This window comes from Ursus maritimus, unplaced genomic scaffold, assembly GCF_017311325.1.
Source record: "Ursus maritimus isolate PB19 unplaced genomic scaffold, ASM1731132v1 scaffold_33, whole genome shotgun sequence".
Taxonomy (NCBI): Eukaryota; Metazoa; Chordata; class Mammalia; order Carnivora; family Ursidae; genus Ursus; species Ursus maritimus.
Window position 1 is genome coordinate 582,211 of NW_024425897.1, and position 19,638 is coordinate 601,848.

Sequence of the window (19,638 nt, forward strand, 5' to 3'; positions counted from 1 at the left end):
TTTCCCTATCCCAAGGTCAAGAAGATAGTTTCCTATTTTTTCAAGAGTGTTATTATTTTACATTTAAATATACATCTAAATATACATGTATAAATTTACATCTAAATATAGATCCTCAGTCTATCTAGAATTAATTTTTAAAAGATTGTTACTTATTTACTTGAGAGAGAGTGAGAGCGAGAGTGAGAGAGTGCACAGAGGGAGAAGGAGAAGCAGACCCTGAGCTCATGATCTGAGTGGAAGGCAGATGCTTAACCGATTGTGCTACCGAGACACTCCATTCTCTTTTATAACCACAGTACAATTACCAAATCTGGGAGTGAACATTGATAAAATGCTAGTTTTTCATCTCTAGATTTTAATTAAATTTCACCAACTGTGCTAATGTCCATTTTAGCAAAAAAGAAGAAAATTTTTTTCTGGTCCAGCTTTCAGTCCAGGATAGTGAATTACTTTTAGTTGTCACACTCTTCTTTTCTTCTTAAATTTGGGATAGTTCCTCAGTCTTTGTCTTTTGTGACATTGATATTACTAAAGAACGTAGGCCAGTTTATTTGGTAGACTATCTTCCAGATTTAGGTTTCTCAGTTTTTTCTTGAGATTAGGTTGGGTTTATGGGTTTTTGGCTGAAGTCCCACAGAAGCCACATGTCGTTGGTGCAGCATTTCCAGAAGCACATGGTGTCAATGTGTTCCATTCCTGGTGATGTTAACTTAATTTGGTTAAGGTGGTGTCTGGTTTGCTATCAGGTTACTCTGTTTCCTTTTGTAACGCATAAGTATCTTGTCAAAAGTACTTTGAGACTTCGTAAATATTCTCTTTTGCATCAGACTTTCACACCCTAGTTTTAGCAATTCTTCACTGTTCTTTCCAGAATCAGTTATCAGTATGATTTTTGCCAAGTGGTAGTTTTCGAATTCCATCATCTTTCTACATTTAGTAGCTGGCATTCTACTTACAAGAAGGAGTTTTCACTTTTGCTCCATCTGTATATTCAGTTATGTTAGTGTGGAACAATGGATTCTTATTCAGTGGGCTGTCAGTGGTTAGCATCGTTTATTTTGGTGCTCATATTGTTCCCTATTTGGTCAGTGGGAGACCCTTCAAGCTGACTCTGGTGTCCTTTCAAAGTGTTCCTATTCTTTTTTGAGCAACCCCTTAATTTCTGACATGAGAAGTTTTCTATTTCTCCAGCCCTAGCCCACAGTCAGCCTTTCCTTCAAGAAGGCCTTGTTCCTTTTAGTGGAGGATAGCACTTAAAGCCTTTGGACACTGGGGAGGGAATGTGTTGTGGTGAGCACTGGGCGTTATGTAAGACTGATGAATCACAGACCTGTACCCCTGAAACAAATAATACATTATATATTAATTAATTGAATTTAAATTAAAAAAAAAATAAGGCCTTTGGAAGCTAGGTGTGTTCATTGCTTTTGAGTGTATTGTTGTTTTAGGCCTGCTCAGCAGAGAGGAAACACACACACACACACGTGTGCACACACATGTGCACACTCATATCTTTATCAATTTCTGTGTCTGTTTCTTCCATGTATATTAAAACCTGTGAGTTCACACTGTTACTTCCAAATCCAGTTGACAATGTTTAGAGTACCCTTTTCACTTTCTGTAATTGTAATCTAGTCTCCTGACAGTGAGAAATCTGGCTTTCATTCTAATATATTTATTTATTTTCTCAGTCCTAGAATATGTAGGCAATAGTTACAGAATTGCCATACCACTGCTAAAAACTAATCTACCAGGTAGAGTTCAAAATGCATACTCTTTTTGGTCTTTAGCTTGAGAGTTTGAGGATTTATGGTCAAAATACTATTTTCAGAGGATACTTGGATTCTTCTCTACCCTTCACCCTGTGTGGCTTTGTTATTTATTAGAAATGCAGCTGGGTCCATTTGTTCCTATTGTGTTTCATTTTAGGGTTTCCCCTACCCTTGTTTAATTAATTAATTAACTGCGAGCATGTGAAACACTACCAAAGTTCAATTCCACATGTCAGAATTAGGAGAAGATGTGTTCGGAGAAGTGCCCCTCCCTTCCCCCCCATTCCTCCTTACTCTGTCCCCAGCCATCTGTTGGAGGTAAACAGTGTGGTTAGGTTTTTGTTTTTCCCTTCCTGTATTTCTTTTTGCACAAATGATCAGATACATGTATATTTATTGTGTTATTTACCCTTTGTTACACAGAAGTTGTCATAATTAGATCTGTTTCTACACTTTGTTTTTTTTCACTTAATGTAGTCTAGAAATTTCTTTACACCAATTTATAGCAGTCTTTCTCGTTCTGTTTTTTTTTTAAGATTTTATTTATTTATTTGGCAGAGAGAGAGAGAGACAGCGAGAGAGGGAACACAAGCAGGGGGAGTAGGAAAAGGAGAAGCAGGCTTCCTGCTGTGCAGGGAACCCAATGTGGGGCTTGATCCCAGGATCCTGGGGTCATGCATGACCTGAGCGGAAGGCAGGCATTTAACTGACTGAGCCGCCCAGGCGCCCTCTCATTCTGTTTAATGTGTCTCTGTATGGATGTACTATAGTTTATTGAGCTACTGTTCTATGTATGGGCATTCAAGGTGTTCCCAGTATTTTGCAGTTAAAGACAATGCTGCAGGGGTGCTTGGGTGGCTCGGTTAAGTGTCTGCCTTTGGCTCAGGTCATGATCCCAGGGTGCTGAGACTGAGCCCCGTGTCAAGCTCCCTGCTCAGCGGGGAGTCTGCGTCTCCCTCTCCCACCACCCCTCCCCTGCTTGTGTGCACAGGCACACTCTCTCTCTCTCTCTCAAATAAATAAATAAATAAATAAAATCTTTTTTAAAAGGCAGTGCTGCATTTAGTAATCTTAAGCATATGTATTTTTGTATTATTGGAGGTATGTCTTCAGGTGAAATTCCTAGAGGTGGATTGCAGAGTACAAAGTAAATGCATATGGAGTTCTGTTAGACATTGCCAGATGCCTTTTATAAGGCCACATCCAGCTGCGTTCTCACCAGCAACTTAAGAGAGCACCTGTTTCCCCACATCCTTCACAAAGGAACATGTGATAACTTTTCATTTTTACCGGTCTGATAGGTGAGATGTGGTATCTCAGTGTTGTTTAATTTGCATTTCTCCTATTGTGAGTTAGACTGGTTATACTTTTTGTATTGTGTGTGGATTGATTGTAGGTGATTGTTTATTTTGCTCACTTTTCTATGTGTCTCTTACCCATTGATTTCTTTTTTTTTTTTTTAAGATTTTATTTATTTATTTGACAGAGATAGAGATGGCCAGCGAGAGAGGGAACACAAGCAGGGGGAGTGGGAGAGGAAGAAGCAGGCTCATAGTGGAGGAGCCTGATGTGGGGCTCGATCCCAGAACACCGGGATCACGCCCTGAGCCGAAGACAGACGCTTAACCGCTGTGCCACCCAGGCGCCCCTTACCCATTGATTTCTAAGAGTTCTTTGTGTATTAAGGATATTGGCCCTTTATTTATAAGATACTGCAATATACTCTCCCAGTTTCTCATTTTTGTATCATGCTCAGGACTTTTAAAATTTTTTAAGATTTTAATTTTTATGTAGTCAAAATAATCCTTTGTTTCATCATTCAGGATTTTGAATCATAGTTAGAAAGCCTTGGAATTTATTTTTGATAATGTGTGAAATAGGGCTCATTCATTTTTTTTTCTTTTGTGAATATGCGGTTGACCTAGTATCATTTACTGAAAAACCCATTTTTTTCTATACTACTTCTTTGGTCATAAATCAGGTGTCTATATAATGCAGTTGTTGTGGGTTTTTTGGTTTTTTTTTTTTTTTTTTTTGGATTCTTTTCTATTCCACTGTTTATTCATGTGCCAGTAAACTACTATCATTTAACTTATGGAGGAAGAAAAATTACCTCAAAGATAATTCTAACTTCTATTAATGGAATATAAAAGGTTATTTGAAAATATATGGGTATGTTGAGTTTATATACTGATAAATTGTTGAGGGACAAATTGACAGGAAGGAAGTAGAACTTGATTTACAAATTTTTTGCATCATAGTTGATGACCAGTTTCATAAACAGGAACTAGTCTTAAAGAATATGAATAATCCTTAATGATTAATGAAGTATCCTCCTTCCTCTTTGTATAACTAGATTTTTCATAATGTGACAATCCTAAATTACCAAAGCTTAATTAGTTTAATTCATTTAAAACATTAATCCTTTTCTACCTCTAGTAAGACAGATTGACCTAGCTAATGGTATTATATTGTAACTTTTATAATTGAATGATGAGAACAGAATCTAGTCTACTGACATTTAGAACAGGAAGAGACTTTAGAGATTAGTAATTTATGAAGCATTTTAATCTGTAGAGATGAATTTATTATGATTGCCTCAGAATTTATTATGGTTGCGTGGCTCCAGATAGACAACAGTAGTAAATCAGTTGGCTAACTTACGCTTTCACCTTAATGGGACAAAACTTTTTGGTTGTTTTTTATTAAAAACTAGTTTTTCTTGGGGTGCCTGGGTGGCTTAGTTGGTTGAGCATCCTACTCTTGGTTTTGGCTCAGCTCTTTTTTTCTTTTTTTAAAGATTTGATTTATTTATTTGTTAGAGAGGGGGAGAGAGAGAGCACAGCAGGGGGAGTGGCAGGCAGAGCCAGCAGAGGGAGAAGCAGACTCCCCACCGAGCAAGGAGCCCGATGCGGGACTGGATCCCGGGACGCTGGGATCATGACCTGAGCTGAAGGCAGATGCTTAACCAACTGAGCCACCCAGGCGTCCCTAGGCTCAGGTCTTAATGTCGGGATCCTGGTATCTCAGTATGGAGTCTGCTTGAGATTCTGTCTTCCTCTCCTTCTGCCCCTCCCACTTGTGCTCTCTCTCTCTCAAATGAATTAATTAATTTTAAAAAAGTAGTTTTTCTTTTTTTCAGAGATTTTTGACTCCTCTGTGGTCTTCCATTCCTAGAAGTAAAAACAGGTTTCTTCACTATTTTTTAAGTAATAATTTTATACCTGATCTCATTATCCAGAGTGCTTGTTTTCTTTTCTTTTTTTTTTAATTGAAGTATAGTTGACGCTTGTTTGCTTTTTAAAAAGCTTGTATTTTTTTCAGTCTTTGTAAAATATAAGTAAGTATTACAAAGGGTCTTTCTCAAGTAGTGTGATCATTTAGGCTAACCCTCACTCTAATCTTAAACTCTCTGGATTTTATATATTACCTAAGCTTTAAGAAAAAAATCTTTCAAATTTGGCTTAAGTTAGACTACTAAAAAATGAGGTCAGGTAAGAAAAATAAATTTCAAAATAATGGTTCCATCACTGATTTACTTTAAAACGATAAAGATTAATTCAGGTTCTTAGTGGTATTTCCCTCTCGAAATTGCAGGGTGGCGTTTTCTGTGGCATTATAGAACTTTCCTCAGCGTCCATGTGATAGCGCTCAGATGATCCCTGTTCATAATTCATGTCCTAGATGAAAGAGTAACAAAGAGGATGTCTTCACTTTTTCCTGTCCCTCACTGACTGGCACATGTGGGCACACAGTAGGCTTCCATAAAGTCTTCGATTACATATGTGATTTTCATATTTTAAGAAGAATTGTGTGATTGTTTATAAACCGGTAAAGAGGTTCTCTTTCTGTAGCGCAGTATGAAGTACTGCTGCTTGGTAACTGTCAGAAAATCTTTGTAGAGCTCTAGATCTTGAATTCAATGTAAAAGCCAAGAGCTTTGTTTAGTCTCAAAATATTATTTACTCTTGCTTCATCTAATCAGTTTGCTTTTATATTCTGTTGCTTCTAGACCAAGAGCAGTGATGACCTCTTAGCTGGAATGGCTGGAGGGGTGACTGTGACTAATGGTGTTAAAGGAAAGAAAAGCACCTGCTCTTCCACAGCGTCTTCAGCATCGGCCCCTGCCATGACCACCGTGGAGAACAAATCCAAGATCAGCACAGGTATGGGTGACATTCAGAGTAAGAGTTAAATTGCTTCTTTTGTTTGAATAGCAGAGTGCTGTGGTATTTAAGGGGTTCCCTTCATTACAGAAAATGTTAGACAGGTACAAAAGTATTTGTATTTCAGCCACCTATACTCATCACCTTAATCAACCGATGGCCAGTCTTAATTCCTTGACGTCTACCTTCCCTCATTATTTTGAGGCAAATTCCAAGTGTCCTATAATTTCATCCACAAATATGTAATTATCTTTGAAAGATAAGAATTCCCCTAAAAATATAATCACAATACCATTATCAGCCCTTAAAATAATTAATAGTCATTCCTTAAATCATAAATATAAAGAAATACTTATTCAAATTTCTAACGTTTTCATAAATACTGCATATGTATATTTACTGTCTGTGGATCAGGATTCACTTAAAGTCCATATATAATTCTTGTTACTTCTTAAATCTGTTTTTTTCTTACAGTTTAATTTTTGTAGAAAAATAGGTGGTTTGACGTATATTTTCCCATGATCTGGATTTTGATGTTATGTCTCCTTCGTGTCCTTGACCGTGTCCCTTTGTTCATTTACTGTTAATGTCATTGGATCTAGAGCCTTGATGGGACAGTTTCAGGTTCCTTTTTTTCTCCAAGACTCCATACATAGTAGTTGTCCATCCACCAGTAGGCGCATCATTTCTGGTGTCTGTCTTTCCAAGATGCTAGCGGCCTTTGATGATCAGTGCTGGATCCATTCACTCCTGTTCTACCATTCTTCATTCATTAGCAGCAGTTAGCTTTAGATTTGATGGAGTCTGTAAATGAACTCATCCTATAGTCCAAGGAATAATGCTATCATATTTTACTTCTTACACATATAGAAAAAAACTTTAAAAACTTCCAGTAAACACAAGATCATGTGTTTTTATTTATTTATTTTAGTTTTTATTATGTATTTAAATATTTTATTTTTAAGTAATCTGTACACCCAACGTGGGGCTCGACCTCACAACCCCGACGTCAAGAGTCACATGCTCCACAGACCGAGACAGCTAGGCACTCCAAGATCATGTGTTTGTAATACAGCTGTTGAAAGCACATTGGCAAAAATTATAGTAGACCTTCTTTATCATTCATTATTTAGGCCATTAGCCCTTTGTGTATGTATTAGACTTTTTCCTAGCCCAGGTTTACCTACTGTCCTCTCTCCTACTTTGATCTTCTGTGGACCCATCCTTCTATCTCTCATCCTTCTATCCCAGATCACGCCCCCCTGTTAGTTGTAATAGTCATGTGGTATGATCGTGAGGAAGGCACTATTATACCAGGCACCATTCTATTTTATCCTCACTATAGCCCTATGAGGTTGAGGCTATTATTCTCATTTTAGAGATGTGAGAGCTGTGCTTAAAGCTTAAGTATCTTGCCTAAGGCCTTGCATTCAGTTGCTCAGAAAATATTTGTTGGGTACCATACCACGTTGTACCAGCTGCAAAGCTGGTGGTGGAGCAAGGACTGCAACTTAGGTCTTTTACTCTCAAGCCCGAGCTCATCACCACACTTAACACTGCAGCTTGTGTGGTAAGGAAATTAAGTACTCTAATGCCATCTATATCTCTTCCTATTTCCAACTTTTAGAGTTTACTGGGAGAGCTCCCTCACATTTGTACCCTGGTTCCCTACTGACCAGTGCCACCTGCCCTCACAGGCTGGATTCAGTTATTTCCTCCCTGGATCCATTGCCTCTTCTGGACGCGGCTTTGTACATCTCTATTAGTTTAGGCACCCATAACAAAATGCACAGACTGGGTGGCTTAAATAACAGACATGTAGTTTCTCACCAGAACTGGCTGGAAGTCTGAGATCAAGGTGTTGGCCAGTTTGACTTCTTCTGAGGCCTTTCTCCTTGGTTTGTAGTTCTCCTCATGTGGTCATCCCTCTCTCTGTGTCTGTGTCCCGGTCTCCTCTTCTTATAAAGATACCAGTCAGATTGGATTAGGGCCCACCGTAACAAACCCCACATTAATATAGGTATCTCTTTAAGTTAATTACTCTTTCCCCAAATACAGTCATATTCTGAGGTACTGGGGGTTATGGCTTCAACATATGAATTTGGAGGACACAGTTCAGCCCCTGACAACATCCTTAACTCTTCAGTTGATCTGCTTTACCTTTATTTACTCCCCGTGACTTCTCTAAGACCAGGTCACTTGTCAGTAACTCGGATTCTTCCATCTACTCACTGGGCACAAAAATCCCAGAAGGGGAGTTTTTCTTTGTCATGTTCTCTCTTCCTTTCTTGTTCCTTTACCTCTCCTTTCCTTTGGGGGCATTATCAATCCCTCCCCTCATTCCTGGCTCCTTTCCTTTTGTCTTTCAGGCATGCCCAGATCTTTTCCTTCTTAGGACGGGTTTTGGTTTGGAAAAGAAGGATGATTGGTACTGTCTACAGAAATGGGGGCGAGAATGAATACTTCTGGTTATACCACCCTTTTCCTTTTTTGGCCTCCATTTGCAGTTGTTTCTCCTCATCTTGTTACTTCCACCCTGTAAATCTGTTAATAGATGTATCATCCCTGCTCTGTTCTTGCAGAGATCCTGATGTCACTCCCCAAATGTAGACCCTCCTTTACTCTTACTGCTCTGCCTGCCCACCTTCCTCCTTGACTGCTCTTCTTCCTCAGGTGTTTCACTTAGCAGCCTCTGGATTCATTTTCATAAAAATGCTGTTCCCTGTGTGTCTTGCCTGCTCCAGAACATGTATTGAACATTTACTGTGGGACTCACTAAATTTACCCTGGTGTTCAGGGCCCCATAAAAATTACCCCTGCTGCTCCCATTAATTGCGTGACCTTACTTTTCCTTGCTGTGTATCCTGTTCACTTCTGCTTCCTCATCCTGTCCTGTGGCCAGCCAGAATTCCCTCCCCTGCTCTACACCTGATCCCTGGCAGAATTAGTGACTGTCTTCCTACACCACATTAACCTTTCACTCCCTCTTACCCTGCAGCCTGGTGCCTGCCACATAAAAAGCAGGTTCTTACAAAATACTTACTGATTAGCTCTCAATCTTATTTTTCAAAGTAAAAAGCAGCTAATTATTTCTTAAGTGTTTATAGGTAAGCATATTCCTATTCTTTCTGTATTAAGCACACGATCATGTCAGTTTTCATAGGTTTAGAATTTTATCAGTCAGGTAATAGTGATTTATGTAGCATAGTTGATAATGTGCATCATTAGTTAGCATTAGTGCATTATTGTCTTCTAACATTTAGGGAGGCAGCATAACATACTACTTAAGTTTCAGATTCTGGAGCCAGACTGTTTGCCTTCATTTGAATCTTGGCTCATCTACTTATTACATGTGGGGTATTGGTAAATTATTTAGCATCTCTGAGTGTGAGTTTCTTCATGAAGATAATAATGAGGCTTGTATAAATTAATGTATGTGAAGTGTTCACCTGTGTGTGTGTAAAGTAAGTGCTAAGTACACGTTAGCCCTATTGTAATTAATGTCATTGGTACTATTTATGTGGCATTCTATGATGTGAAAACTTTTTGCACTTACTTTGATCATACTTTTTGTGTGTAGGTAGGTAGCATAGATTTTTGGTTTGTCCGGAAGCTGCCTCTCCCTTCTTGCTCATCTGTGATCTTTCTTTACCATCTGCTTCTATAGCTAGTTTGCTACCTGACTGCTTAATCCTAGAGTCCGCTTCATATTATGCCCCTGGCCACTTGTTTAAAGCCATGGTTTAGGATACAAATTAATGTGGAACTCCTTTATGTAATAGATTTATTGAGATATAATTCACATTTTGTAAATTTCACCCTTTTGAAGTATACAATTCAGTGTATAACTTCTTTTTCATTAATAATTAAAAGATGAACGATATGGTTTTGAGGAAACAGAATTTTAAAGTAACCAGAATCTAAGGCAAGATTACTGTAGGTCAGAATCAGTGTCGGTCTCTAGATTTCACCTGATTAGACCTCAGGCATAACCTATGTGCCTTTTCTTGCCAATATTTTTGCCTTACATTCTTCATTTTAAACATTTAGGCACAAGTTCTTCAACCAAGCGGAGCACTTCCATAGGTAATAAAGAATCTGGTTCTACTAGAGAAAGATTACGTGAGCGTACCCGACTAAACCAGAGCAAAAAACTACCTTCTGCTGGTCAGGGAGCTAATGACGTGGCATTGGCCAAGCGTTCCCGCAGTCGCACAGCAACGGAATGTGATGTTCGCATGAGCAAGTCTAAGTCGGACAATCAGATCAGTGACAAAGCTGCTTTGGAAGCCAAAGTGAAAGATCTTCTCACACTGGCAAAAACCAAAGACGTGGAAATCTTACATTTGAGGAACGAACTCCGAGACATGCGTGCTCAGCTGGGCATTAATGAGGGTCATTCCGAGGGTGATGAAAAATCTGAGGAGAAGGAAGCCATCATTGCTCACCAGCCAACTGATGTCGAATCCACTTTACTGCAGTTGCAGGAACAGAATACTGCCATCCGGGAAGAACTCAACCAGCTAAAAAACGAAAACAGAATGTTAAAGGACAGGTTGAACGCGCTGGGCTTTTCCCTAGAGCAGAGGTTAGACAATTCCGAAAAACTGTTTGGTTATCAGTCCTTGAGCCCAGAAATCACCCCTGGCAACCAGAGCGATGGAGGAGGGACCCTGACCTCTTCGGTGGAAGGCTCTGCCCCTGGCTCTGTGGAGGATCTCTTGAGTCAGGATGAAAACACCCTCATGGACCATCAGCACAGTAACTCCATGGACAACCTGGACAGCGAGTGCAGTGAGGTGTACCAGCCCCTCACGTCGAGTGATGACGCCCTGGATGCACCATCGTCCTCAGAGTCAGAAGGCATTCCGAGCATGGAGCGCTCCCGGAAGGGGAGCAGTGGCAACGCGAGTGAAGTGTCCGTCGCATGCTTGACAGAACGGATACATCAGATGGAAGAGAACCAACACAGCACAAGTGAGGAGCTTCAGGCAACTCTGCAAGAGCTAGCTGATTTACAGCAGATAACCCAGGAACTGAATAGTGAAAATGAAAGGCTTGGAGAAGAGAAGGTTATTCTTATGGAGTCTTTATGTCAGCAGAGTGATAAGTTAGAACACTTCAGCCGACAAATTGAATATTTCCGCTCCCTTCTCGATGAGCACCACATTTCTTATGTCATAGATGAGGATGTGAAAAGCGGACGCTACATGGAATTGGAGCAACGTTACATGGATCTAGCAGAGAATGCCCGTTTTGAACGAGAGCAACTTCTTGGTGTCCAGCAGCATTTAAGCAATACTCTGAAGATGGCAGAACAAGACAACAAGGAAGCTCAAGAAATGATAGGGGCGCTGAAAGAACGTAATCACCATATGGAGCGAATTATTGAGTCTGAGCAGAAGGGGAAAGCAGCCTTGGCAGCCACATTAGAGGAGTACAAATCCACGGTGGCCAGCGATCAGATAGAGATGAACCGCCTGAAAGCTCAGCTGGAGAATGAAAAGCAGAAAGTGGCGGAGCTGTATTCCATCCATAACTCTGGAGACAAATCTGATATTCAAGATCTCCTGGAGAGTGTCAGGCTGGACAAAGAAAAAGCAGAGACTCTGGCTAGTAGCCTGCAGGAAGACCTAGCTCACACCCGAAATGATGCCAATCGATTGCAGGACACCATTGCAAAGGTACTGTTCAAGTAGATAAAATGTTTTGGAGCAACATTGTGCAGCTGCAGGACAGCCCGTGCTTACTGAAAGCCAGTGTCACTTGTGTGATGTGTCATTCACTTTTTTAAGGCTGATTTTGTTTTAAAGCTTGAGAATGGTTTTCTTTACAGGGATACAGTCAAGAGTATTCTTAAAATAATGTCACTTTCGCTCGCGTTTTGTTGCTGTTGTCTTGCCTGTGAGAGGAAGGCACTAGAATGACAGTGGAATTTGTCTCTAGTCTGGGTGCGCCCAGGGCATCGTATCTCATGCAGTTTTACCTCTTCATCGCTAATGTGTTTTGGCACAGGCGACATGAGAGCCGGGAGACCTGTCTGTGGGATCAGCAATGTCTATCCCTTTTCCCGTGGTTGTAGTTTTTCAAATAGAGTTCTTTTTTGAGTTAAAAAATATTTTTGGACTATGGAGGCTCCTGTTTCTTAGAGGGCTAGGTCTTGTTGGCGAGAACCTTAGAGATCATGGGTACAGCCCCCTTGTTTTACACCTACCACGATAATGAGGACTTGTGCAGAACTACAGCCCGGGGTTGCTCGCACTCCGGCCAACGGTCTGTGCCCCATGTGATTGCTGATGCAGTGTTTATTTGCATGAGTTATCCAATTATTCTATCTTACATTTTATTTCCTATTTTAGTGCAGTGATTTTTAAAGTAAGATACATTAGTATATCTTTGGCCAAAATTTAAATAATTTAGATCTTAATTTTTTTAGTGATGATGTTTAGAGATACAGTTTAGGGGATGTATTATTTGTTGGAGCATATGTGTCAGGGGGCCCTTTCAGCTGATACTTTTGCAATGACAGTATTTGAGAATTTGCTTCCATTTTTATTTCGGTAATGAAACTGTCACACATCAGACTTTTTAAAAATTTTTATTTTATTTAAAATTAATTTTTTAAAAATTTTGTGGGAGAGGATGTTAATTATTAATCACATGCATGCCTTTGGTCCAAACTTTGGAGAAGGAAGAATTTCCAAAATTTCCTTATAAATAATCTAGTAAAGTTCAGTGGTATGTCAGTATAATTTGTCAGTGATGTAGCAACAAATTATGTTTAAGCATATTACATAAAATTCTATATTACTGTAGAGTGCCTTTTCATACTTTCAGATAGTTATCGCACAGGTGGTTTTAGTTCATACCTAGCAATTCATGCTTAGCTTCCTTTGGAACAGTGTATATCTCCATTCTAGAATTTTTCTTAGAGCAGCTCTTACTTTTCTAATCTGTACCATTGGTTCTCCATAGGTAGAAGATGACTACCGAGCCTTCCAAGAAGAAGCTAAGAAACAAATAGAAGAATTGAATATGACATTAGAGAAACTAAGATCAGAGCTAGAAGAAAAAGAGACAGAGAGGAGCGACATGAAAGAAACCATCTTTGAACTTGAAGATGAAGTAGAACAACACCGAGCCGTGAAACTCCATGACAACCTCATTATTTCCGATTTAGAGAGTAAGCGATGGGGGAACTTTTCATTCCTTTTTGTCCTACCCATCTTAACAAGTGGGGATAGTTTGCATTCAGTAACAGAATGAAAGTTGGTCGCTCTGACTGCTGCGGTGAGGCAGGTGCAGTGGACAGTGCCCAGCAGAAATACGCATGTGGCCACGCGTATTTCACACATTAGGCAATAGTTTTTGGACTGCTGTGTTTTGTTCCTAAGGAAGAACTGTTAAGTGGAAGCATTGCTCTAAAACTGTGCTTAGTTATAGAAAATCATTTAAAGGGAAAGCTGATTGTTATTATATTTTTCTAGGTCTTAGGAAAAGCCATTTACTGTTTAAGCGATTTCAAGTATACTGAGACAAAAGAAATTCATCCTTCATAATCTTATGTCTAAGGCACACGTATTTATTTGTTGTCTGATTTTCCTCCTTACCAAGGAGATTTGATGATCTGGTAGCATTGAAATTCTAATTTTAAGTTGCTTTAAGTTTTTTGAAACTATTTTATAATTATTTCAGACTTATAAAAAGTTACATAAATAGTACAAAGCATTTCTGTGTTGACAATTTGTTGAGGAGCAGAAATTCGGGTGATCTTAAAATGGCTTCCCACAGACTATTTATTATGTTGCAAGTGAGGAAAAAGAAATAACTAGAAATTATACAGTGCAAAAATTGGGCAACACTTTGGGTGATCGTGTGAGTGACAGGCACACAGAATCAGACTCAGCATTAGCTAGGCCGTATTCTGGCTGAGGCATAACTTCAGTTAATCATAAAGAACATTAAATAGACAAAAAAATAAAGACTGTTTTACTAAAAACGCAAGAGATGCTGTATTTCTCAAAAATGCCAATGTCATAAAAGCCTTTGGAAAAGTTCCAGATTAAAGAGGCCTAGGGAGACATGACAATTAAATGTAATACCTTTGCCTAGACTGGGTCTGGTATTCTAGGGAAAATGCTATAAAGGATGTTATGACAGACCTGGTCATAAGTAGATGCTGGGTAAACATATGTATAAACTGATGAAGTTGATAACTATACTGTGTTTATGTAAGTATAAGTAAATGTCCCTATACTTAGGAACCACACACTGAATAGCTAGGGGTAAAGGACCATGATGTATATCCCTAAAGGGTTCAGGAAAAACATCAGGGATAGATAGACAGAGACAGATAATTAGGGATACAAGATAGCAAATGATGAAAATGGATGGGTAAACTGTTAACATAGGCAAATCTGAGGAAATTGGTGTATGGGTGCTTTTTGTACCAGTTTTTGCACCTTTGTAAATTTGGAATTATTTCCAAATAACGCATCTTAAAAATTCTTATGTATTCTTCATCCAGATTCTCAAATGTTAACAAAATTTAAGTTGTAGTACACTTTAATGATATCCAGGTGGGGGTGGAGACAGGGAGAATGGGAATAACCATTTTTGGATACATTAATTAAAGCTTTTAAAGCTTATGGTTCATGATACTGCTCCATTGGGCTCTGACAGTGTGTTATTCCTTGACAGAGGTTTAATAGGCAAACACAGTGTTGGGCCAGATCCCATGTGCTGTGGGTGCAGAGTTGGGGAGGTTTTTTGTTTTGTTTTGTTTTTAAAGATTTTATTTATTTGACAGAGAGAGAAAGAGAATGCACAAGAGCACACAGCAGGGGGAGCTGCAGGCAGAGGGAGAAGGAGAAGCAGGCTCCCCACTGAGCAGGGAGCCCAATATGGGGCTTGATCCCAGGACCCTGGGATCATGGCCTGAGCCGAAGACAGACGCTTAACTGACTGAGCCACCAGGTGCTCCGGGGACGTTTAAACTAGTTCTAGGAGAGAGTGGGTCATCTGCAGGAGTCCTAAACATGTCTCGTGGCAGTTCTGAGCTCTGGCTAGTTGGCCCCGGTTCTCTGGATTGACGCCAGGGTTATTTGGAACATTCTGAGACATTTGGATACTGAAGTAGCTGACTGTGGGACTGTTTTCTTGGAGGTAGTGATAGTCCTGCAGATAAAACTTTCTTATCTGAAATTTTAAAAAACTTTCAGTTTAACATTTATATCTAGTCTGTATTTCATTGTCTCTGAACTGAGAGGATTTATTTAACTTTATTTCCTAAATATAAAAGGTTCTAAAGTTTTTCAGATTAACTTGGAAGTTGAGTGCATTTTCCATGTAGTACTGATAACAGCCTTTTCCCTTGCAGTACTTTTGATTTGAATACAGAAAGAGTGACATCTTGTGGTAATTGGGGTAAAAGGGAGAAAAATGTTAGCTGATAAGGATTCCTGGGATGAAAAAATCATTGCCAAAATAAAAATTTTGTTAACATTATGTGGATTTTAATTATGAAATGGCTGAAAATCCTGAATAAAATTTCTTTTTAGCCATGTAACTTCTCCCCTCAATTTTTTGAAATGAAAAGCAAATATCCAGAAATATTGGCAGCATGGTATAGTTAGCATGCACTGCCTAGATGTTGGTGATGTTTTGCAGTATTCACCTTCCGTGTGTGGGTGTGTGTGTTTAACTGAACCAGCTGACAGTAAGTTGTAGACCTCATGATATATAGTATTCCAGTATGTGACTCCTAAATATTCTCCTCATAATCAAATCTAGTAAAATTTGGTATAATTCCTTAGTATCATCTAATAGCTCATATTCACATTTTCTCAGATGTCCCCAAAATGTCTTCTATAGTTTTCTATAGGAACCAGGATCCAAGCAAGTTTCGTGTATTACATGAAACTAGTTGCTGTATCTCTGTAGTCTGATAGGAGTTAATTTATTTCTTAGCGAATTCTAGCACTTTGGATTGATACTAAGTCAGCACTTGGAATAGGGGACTTGCTGTTAACTGAGAAATTGAACTTTCTTTTTTTTCTTCTTCTTTTTTTTTTTTTTTTAAAAGATTTTATTTTTAAGGGGGCACTTGGGTGGTGTAGCTGGTTAAACGTCTGACTCTTGGTTTCGGCTCAGGTCATGATCTCAGGGTCCTGGGAGTGAGCCCCACCTTGGGGTTGGTGCTCAGCACAGAGTCCACTTGAAATTCTCTCTTCCTCTGCCCCTCCACTCGTGCTGTCTCTCTCTCAAATAAATAAATCTTTTTTTTTTTTTTAGATTTTTTTAATTTATTTGACAGAGAGAGACACAGCGAGAGAGGGAACACAAGCAGGGGGAGTGGGAGAGGGAGAAGCAGGCTTCCTGCTGAGCAGGGAGCCTGACTCGGGGCTCGATCCCAGGACCCTGGGATCACGCCCTGAGCTGAAGGCAGACGCTTAACGACTGAGCCACCCAGGCGCCCCGGGAAAAGCCTTTTTAAAAAATACAGGGAAGGGGTTCCTGGGTGGCTTAGTCCGTTAAGCATCCAACCTTAGTCTCAGCTCAGGTCTTGATCTCAGGGTCGTGAGTTCAAACCCTGCATTGGGCTCCACGCTAGGTGTGGAGCCTACTTAAAAAAAAAAATGTTGGGGGCGCCTGGGTGGGACAGCGGTTAAGCGTCTGCCTTCGGCTCAGGGCGTGATCCTGGCGTTAGGGAATCGAGCCCCACATCAGGCTCTTCCGCTATGAGCCTGCTTCTTTCTCTCCCACTCCCCCTGCTTGTGTTCCCTCTCTCTCTGGCTGTCTCTGTCGAATAAATAAATAAAATCTTTAAAAAAATAAAAATAAAAAAAAATGTTAAAGAATACTGGGAAGCCATAAAGGAAAGTCTCATATTTGACTGTGTATAATTGAAATTTTCAGTTCAGCAAAACAAAAGTGCCATAAATAAAGGACATTGGGAAAAATATTGGTAACACATATCAAATATTAAGGAGATTATTTACATCAGTAATATTAGGACAATCCATTAGCCCAAAAAAAACATATGAATAGGTAAGCAGAAAAAGTGAAAAAAGATGCTCAGTTTCACTAAAAAAGCAAAGAAACTCAAAGTAAAACAAGATGCCAATTTTCACCTAGCAGGTGTGGAAAGTAAAAAAGATTGATAGTCTATGAGAGAAGAAAAGGGCCCTCTCATGTACTGTTGGAAGGAGTATAGATGACTGCAGCCTTTTTGGGGTATTGATCAAAATTTAAAGTACAACAGTACTTTAGCAATCCACTTCCAGAAATCTGTTCTTTAGAAACATAAGTTTGCAAATGTAAACTTAGATACGTATGTTGCAGAATTGCTGCTTTACCACAAAAACTTGGAAAGTACCTATACTTTGAACAGTTGAGATCTGGTTAATACCCTGCGTTGCACAGTGCATCCCTACTCTGGCTGCCATTTCACCAGTGAGGACAAATTAGGCAGCTCTGTGTGTACAGCAAAGTGCCGTAGGTGGAATAAAGCAGGTAATGGTCAGTAGAGTATGAGCCATGTGTATTACTTCTGTAATTAAAATCATAAACGTTTTAAGTACACCATTATTCTGAAATGGTGGCCAGGCATAATGATGTTCCTTAAGAAATACTGATTTCAGTGTATCCTATACAATAAATTTTATAACATGGTGACTTCTCAAAAACCTGCATTCTTGAGCTGGAACCTTCTAACGGATTAACTTGGATCATGTTGATAGTTTCGAATGGTCCTTCCTTCCTTCTTCCACTTCTAGAAATGTGTCTTCAAGTAATATCTGAATAGTTGTATAAAGATACTTACTGTGTTTATAACAAACATTGTAGAACCATTCTGTTTGTTAATAGGAGGTTGCTAAAGTAAATCATATATCCAGTTGATGGAACACTAACACAGCCATCAGATAGTGCTGCAGACCTGTAGTTGTTGATAGATGTCCGTTAGCTACTGCTTAGTGGAAAGGCTTTTGAAGAAATGTAACTATTATTCCATTTTAAGAAAAAAATTTACACACATCAAGTCTGGAAGGATAAATGCCAGATGTAAATAATGAATAATCTTATTTTATTTTTTTAAGGTTTGTTTATTTATTTTAGAGAGAGAGAAAGAGCGAGCGTGCGAGTGGTGGGGGAGGGGCAGAGGGAGAAAAGCAGACTCCCCACTGAGTGTGGAGCCTGGACACAGGGCACGATCCCAAAAACCTAAGATCATGACATGAGCCGAAACCAAGAGTCAGACACTCAACCACCCAGGCACCCCATGAGTAATCTTATTTTTGCAACCCTTTTCTGTTTCCCAGACTTTTTGTTGTGAGCATGCATTACTTTTAGAATCAAAGGGGAAAAGTTCTACCTATTTGGGGGGGGGAAGAGGAATAAAAACGAATAAAATAAAAATAAAGAAAAATAAAAGTAGTAAATGGTTCATTTGAAACTCATCTATGTCCTCTTTCAGCATCAGGAATTCTGGTTTGGGGTTAAAGCTGTGGCCTGGTGGCTGAATATACTGCCCATGTCCCCCAACGTGCCCCTAAGGCGTGGTATTTTAACTGATTGTTTACACTCATCCTTTCTCTTCCTTTAGAAATTGCACCTGGTGTTAGTTGGAGGCACTTGATAGGATGTAAGGGTCTGACAGCACTGAGGTATCAGTACCTTGAGGGTTTTTTTGGATTTGGAGGGCAGGAAAGGTTGCTTGTGAACTTTCATTGGTTTTATACCCCAGGAGTCACAGGTTGAGCCTGTGCTCATGGTCGCTGCCTAGTAACATCTGCATGTGTGATGTGCATACAACTGGGCCAGAATGAAGGCCTGTTTGATTGTTCCTTCTTTGTCAGGGATGAGTGGTCTTAGTGGTGAAAAGATTATGAACCCCATTATTAAATGGTCAGGGCAGTGCCCGGGATTTTTCAGAGCAAAGTTGGTCTAATACCAATGAGAGTAGCAATTTACCTGATTTCTAGAATAAAACTAACATTGTAAAATTGAGTTATAATTTATAAATAAATATGATATTATAGCCTGCTCTTTGATAGAATGTAATGTGGCTTTTGAGTTGAAGACAGTAGATGGCAGTGTCCCTCATACTAGAAAACTTGGAGGAGGAAGTTTTAGCGCATTTAGCGGCCGAGGCTTGAGGACTAACAGTGCCCTTTTGTGTGACCATTAATTGGGCCAGACGGCAGTTTTGTTTAATCTAGTCTTCAAAACAAGAGCAGAAGTACAGACTTCTTTGGGTTCTGAGGAGGAAGATCCTGTTGTCCTTTTTAATACTTTACATTACAAAGTGAAAATACAGTTATGATTCATGAAGTTTAAGTCAGATTCCCTAGAGACACTTGTAGTGCACGTTATTCTGCCTAAATATGTCCACTGGCTGCCAGCTTCCTTTCCTTTCTATTTACAAGGATTAATAAGACATGACAATAATGAATACATAGTGCTGAGTGGGGAAGAATGCCCTTTTAAGAGTAGTGATGATGTGGCCATGAATGTAGAGTTTGGGAAAGAGAAAAGAATAAGAACCAAAGAAATGAATGAAATCTGGGATTTTATGACCAATCTAAGGTGGCCAGGTGGCTTAAAATGTCACCTGAGAATCAAGACACACCAAATGTGAAAAGTGAGGAGTAGTTAGATTTGCTGTCATTTGTCTTTTGTGAATTATCTAAAGATAC

At 39.4% G+C, this 19,638-nt stretch overlaps 1 protein-coding gene across 1 annotated transcript in view; it reads left to right on the top strand.

The window, feature by feature from the left end:
* The window catches only part of SPECC1L (sperm antigen with calponin homology and coiled-coil domains 1 like), a 122,720-nt gene that overhangs the window by 34,330 nt on the left and 68,752 nt on the right, over positions 1-19,638 (top strand). Inside the window, exons 3-5 of the mRNA XM_040619485.1 lie at positions 5,788-5,941; positions 9,992-11,625; positions 12,917-13,124. Coding sequence (XP_040475419.1) covers positions 5,788-5,941; positions 9,992-11,625; positions 12,917-13,124 — 1,996 coding nt within the window. The remainder of the gene's footprint in view (positions 1-5,787; positions 5,942-9,991; positions 11,626-12,916; positions 13,125-19,638) is intronic.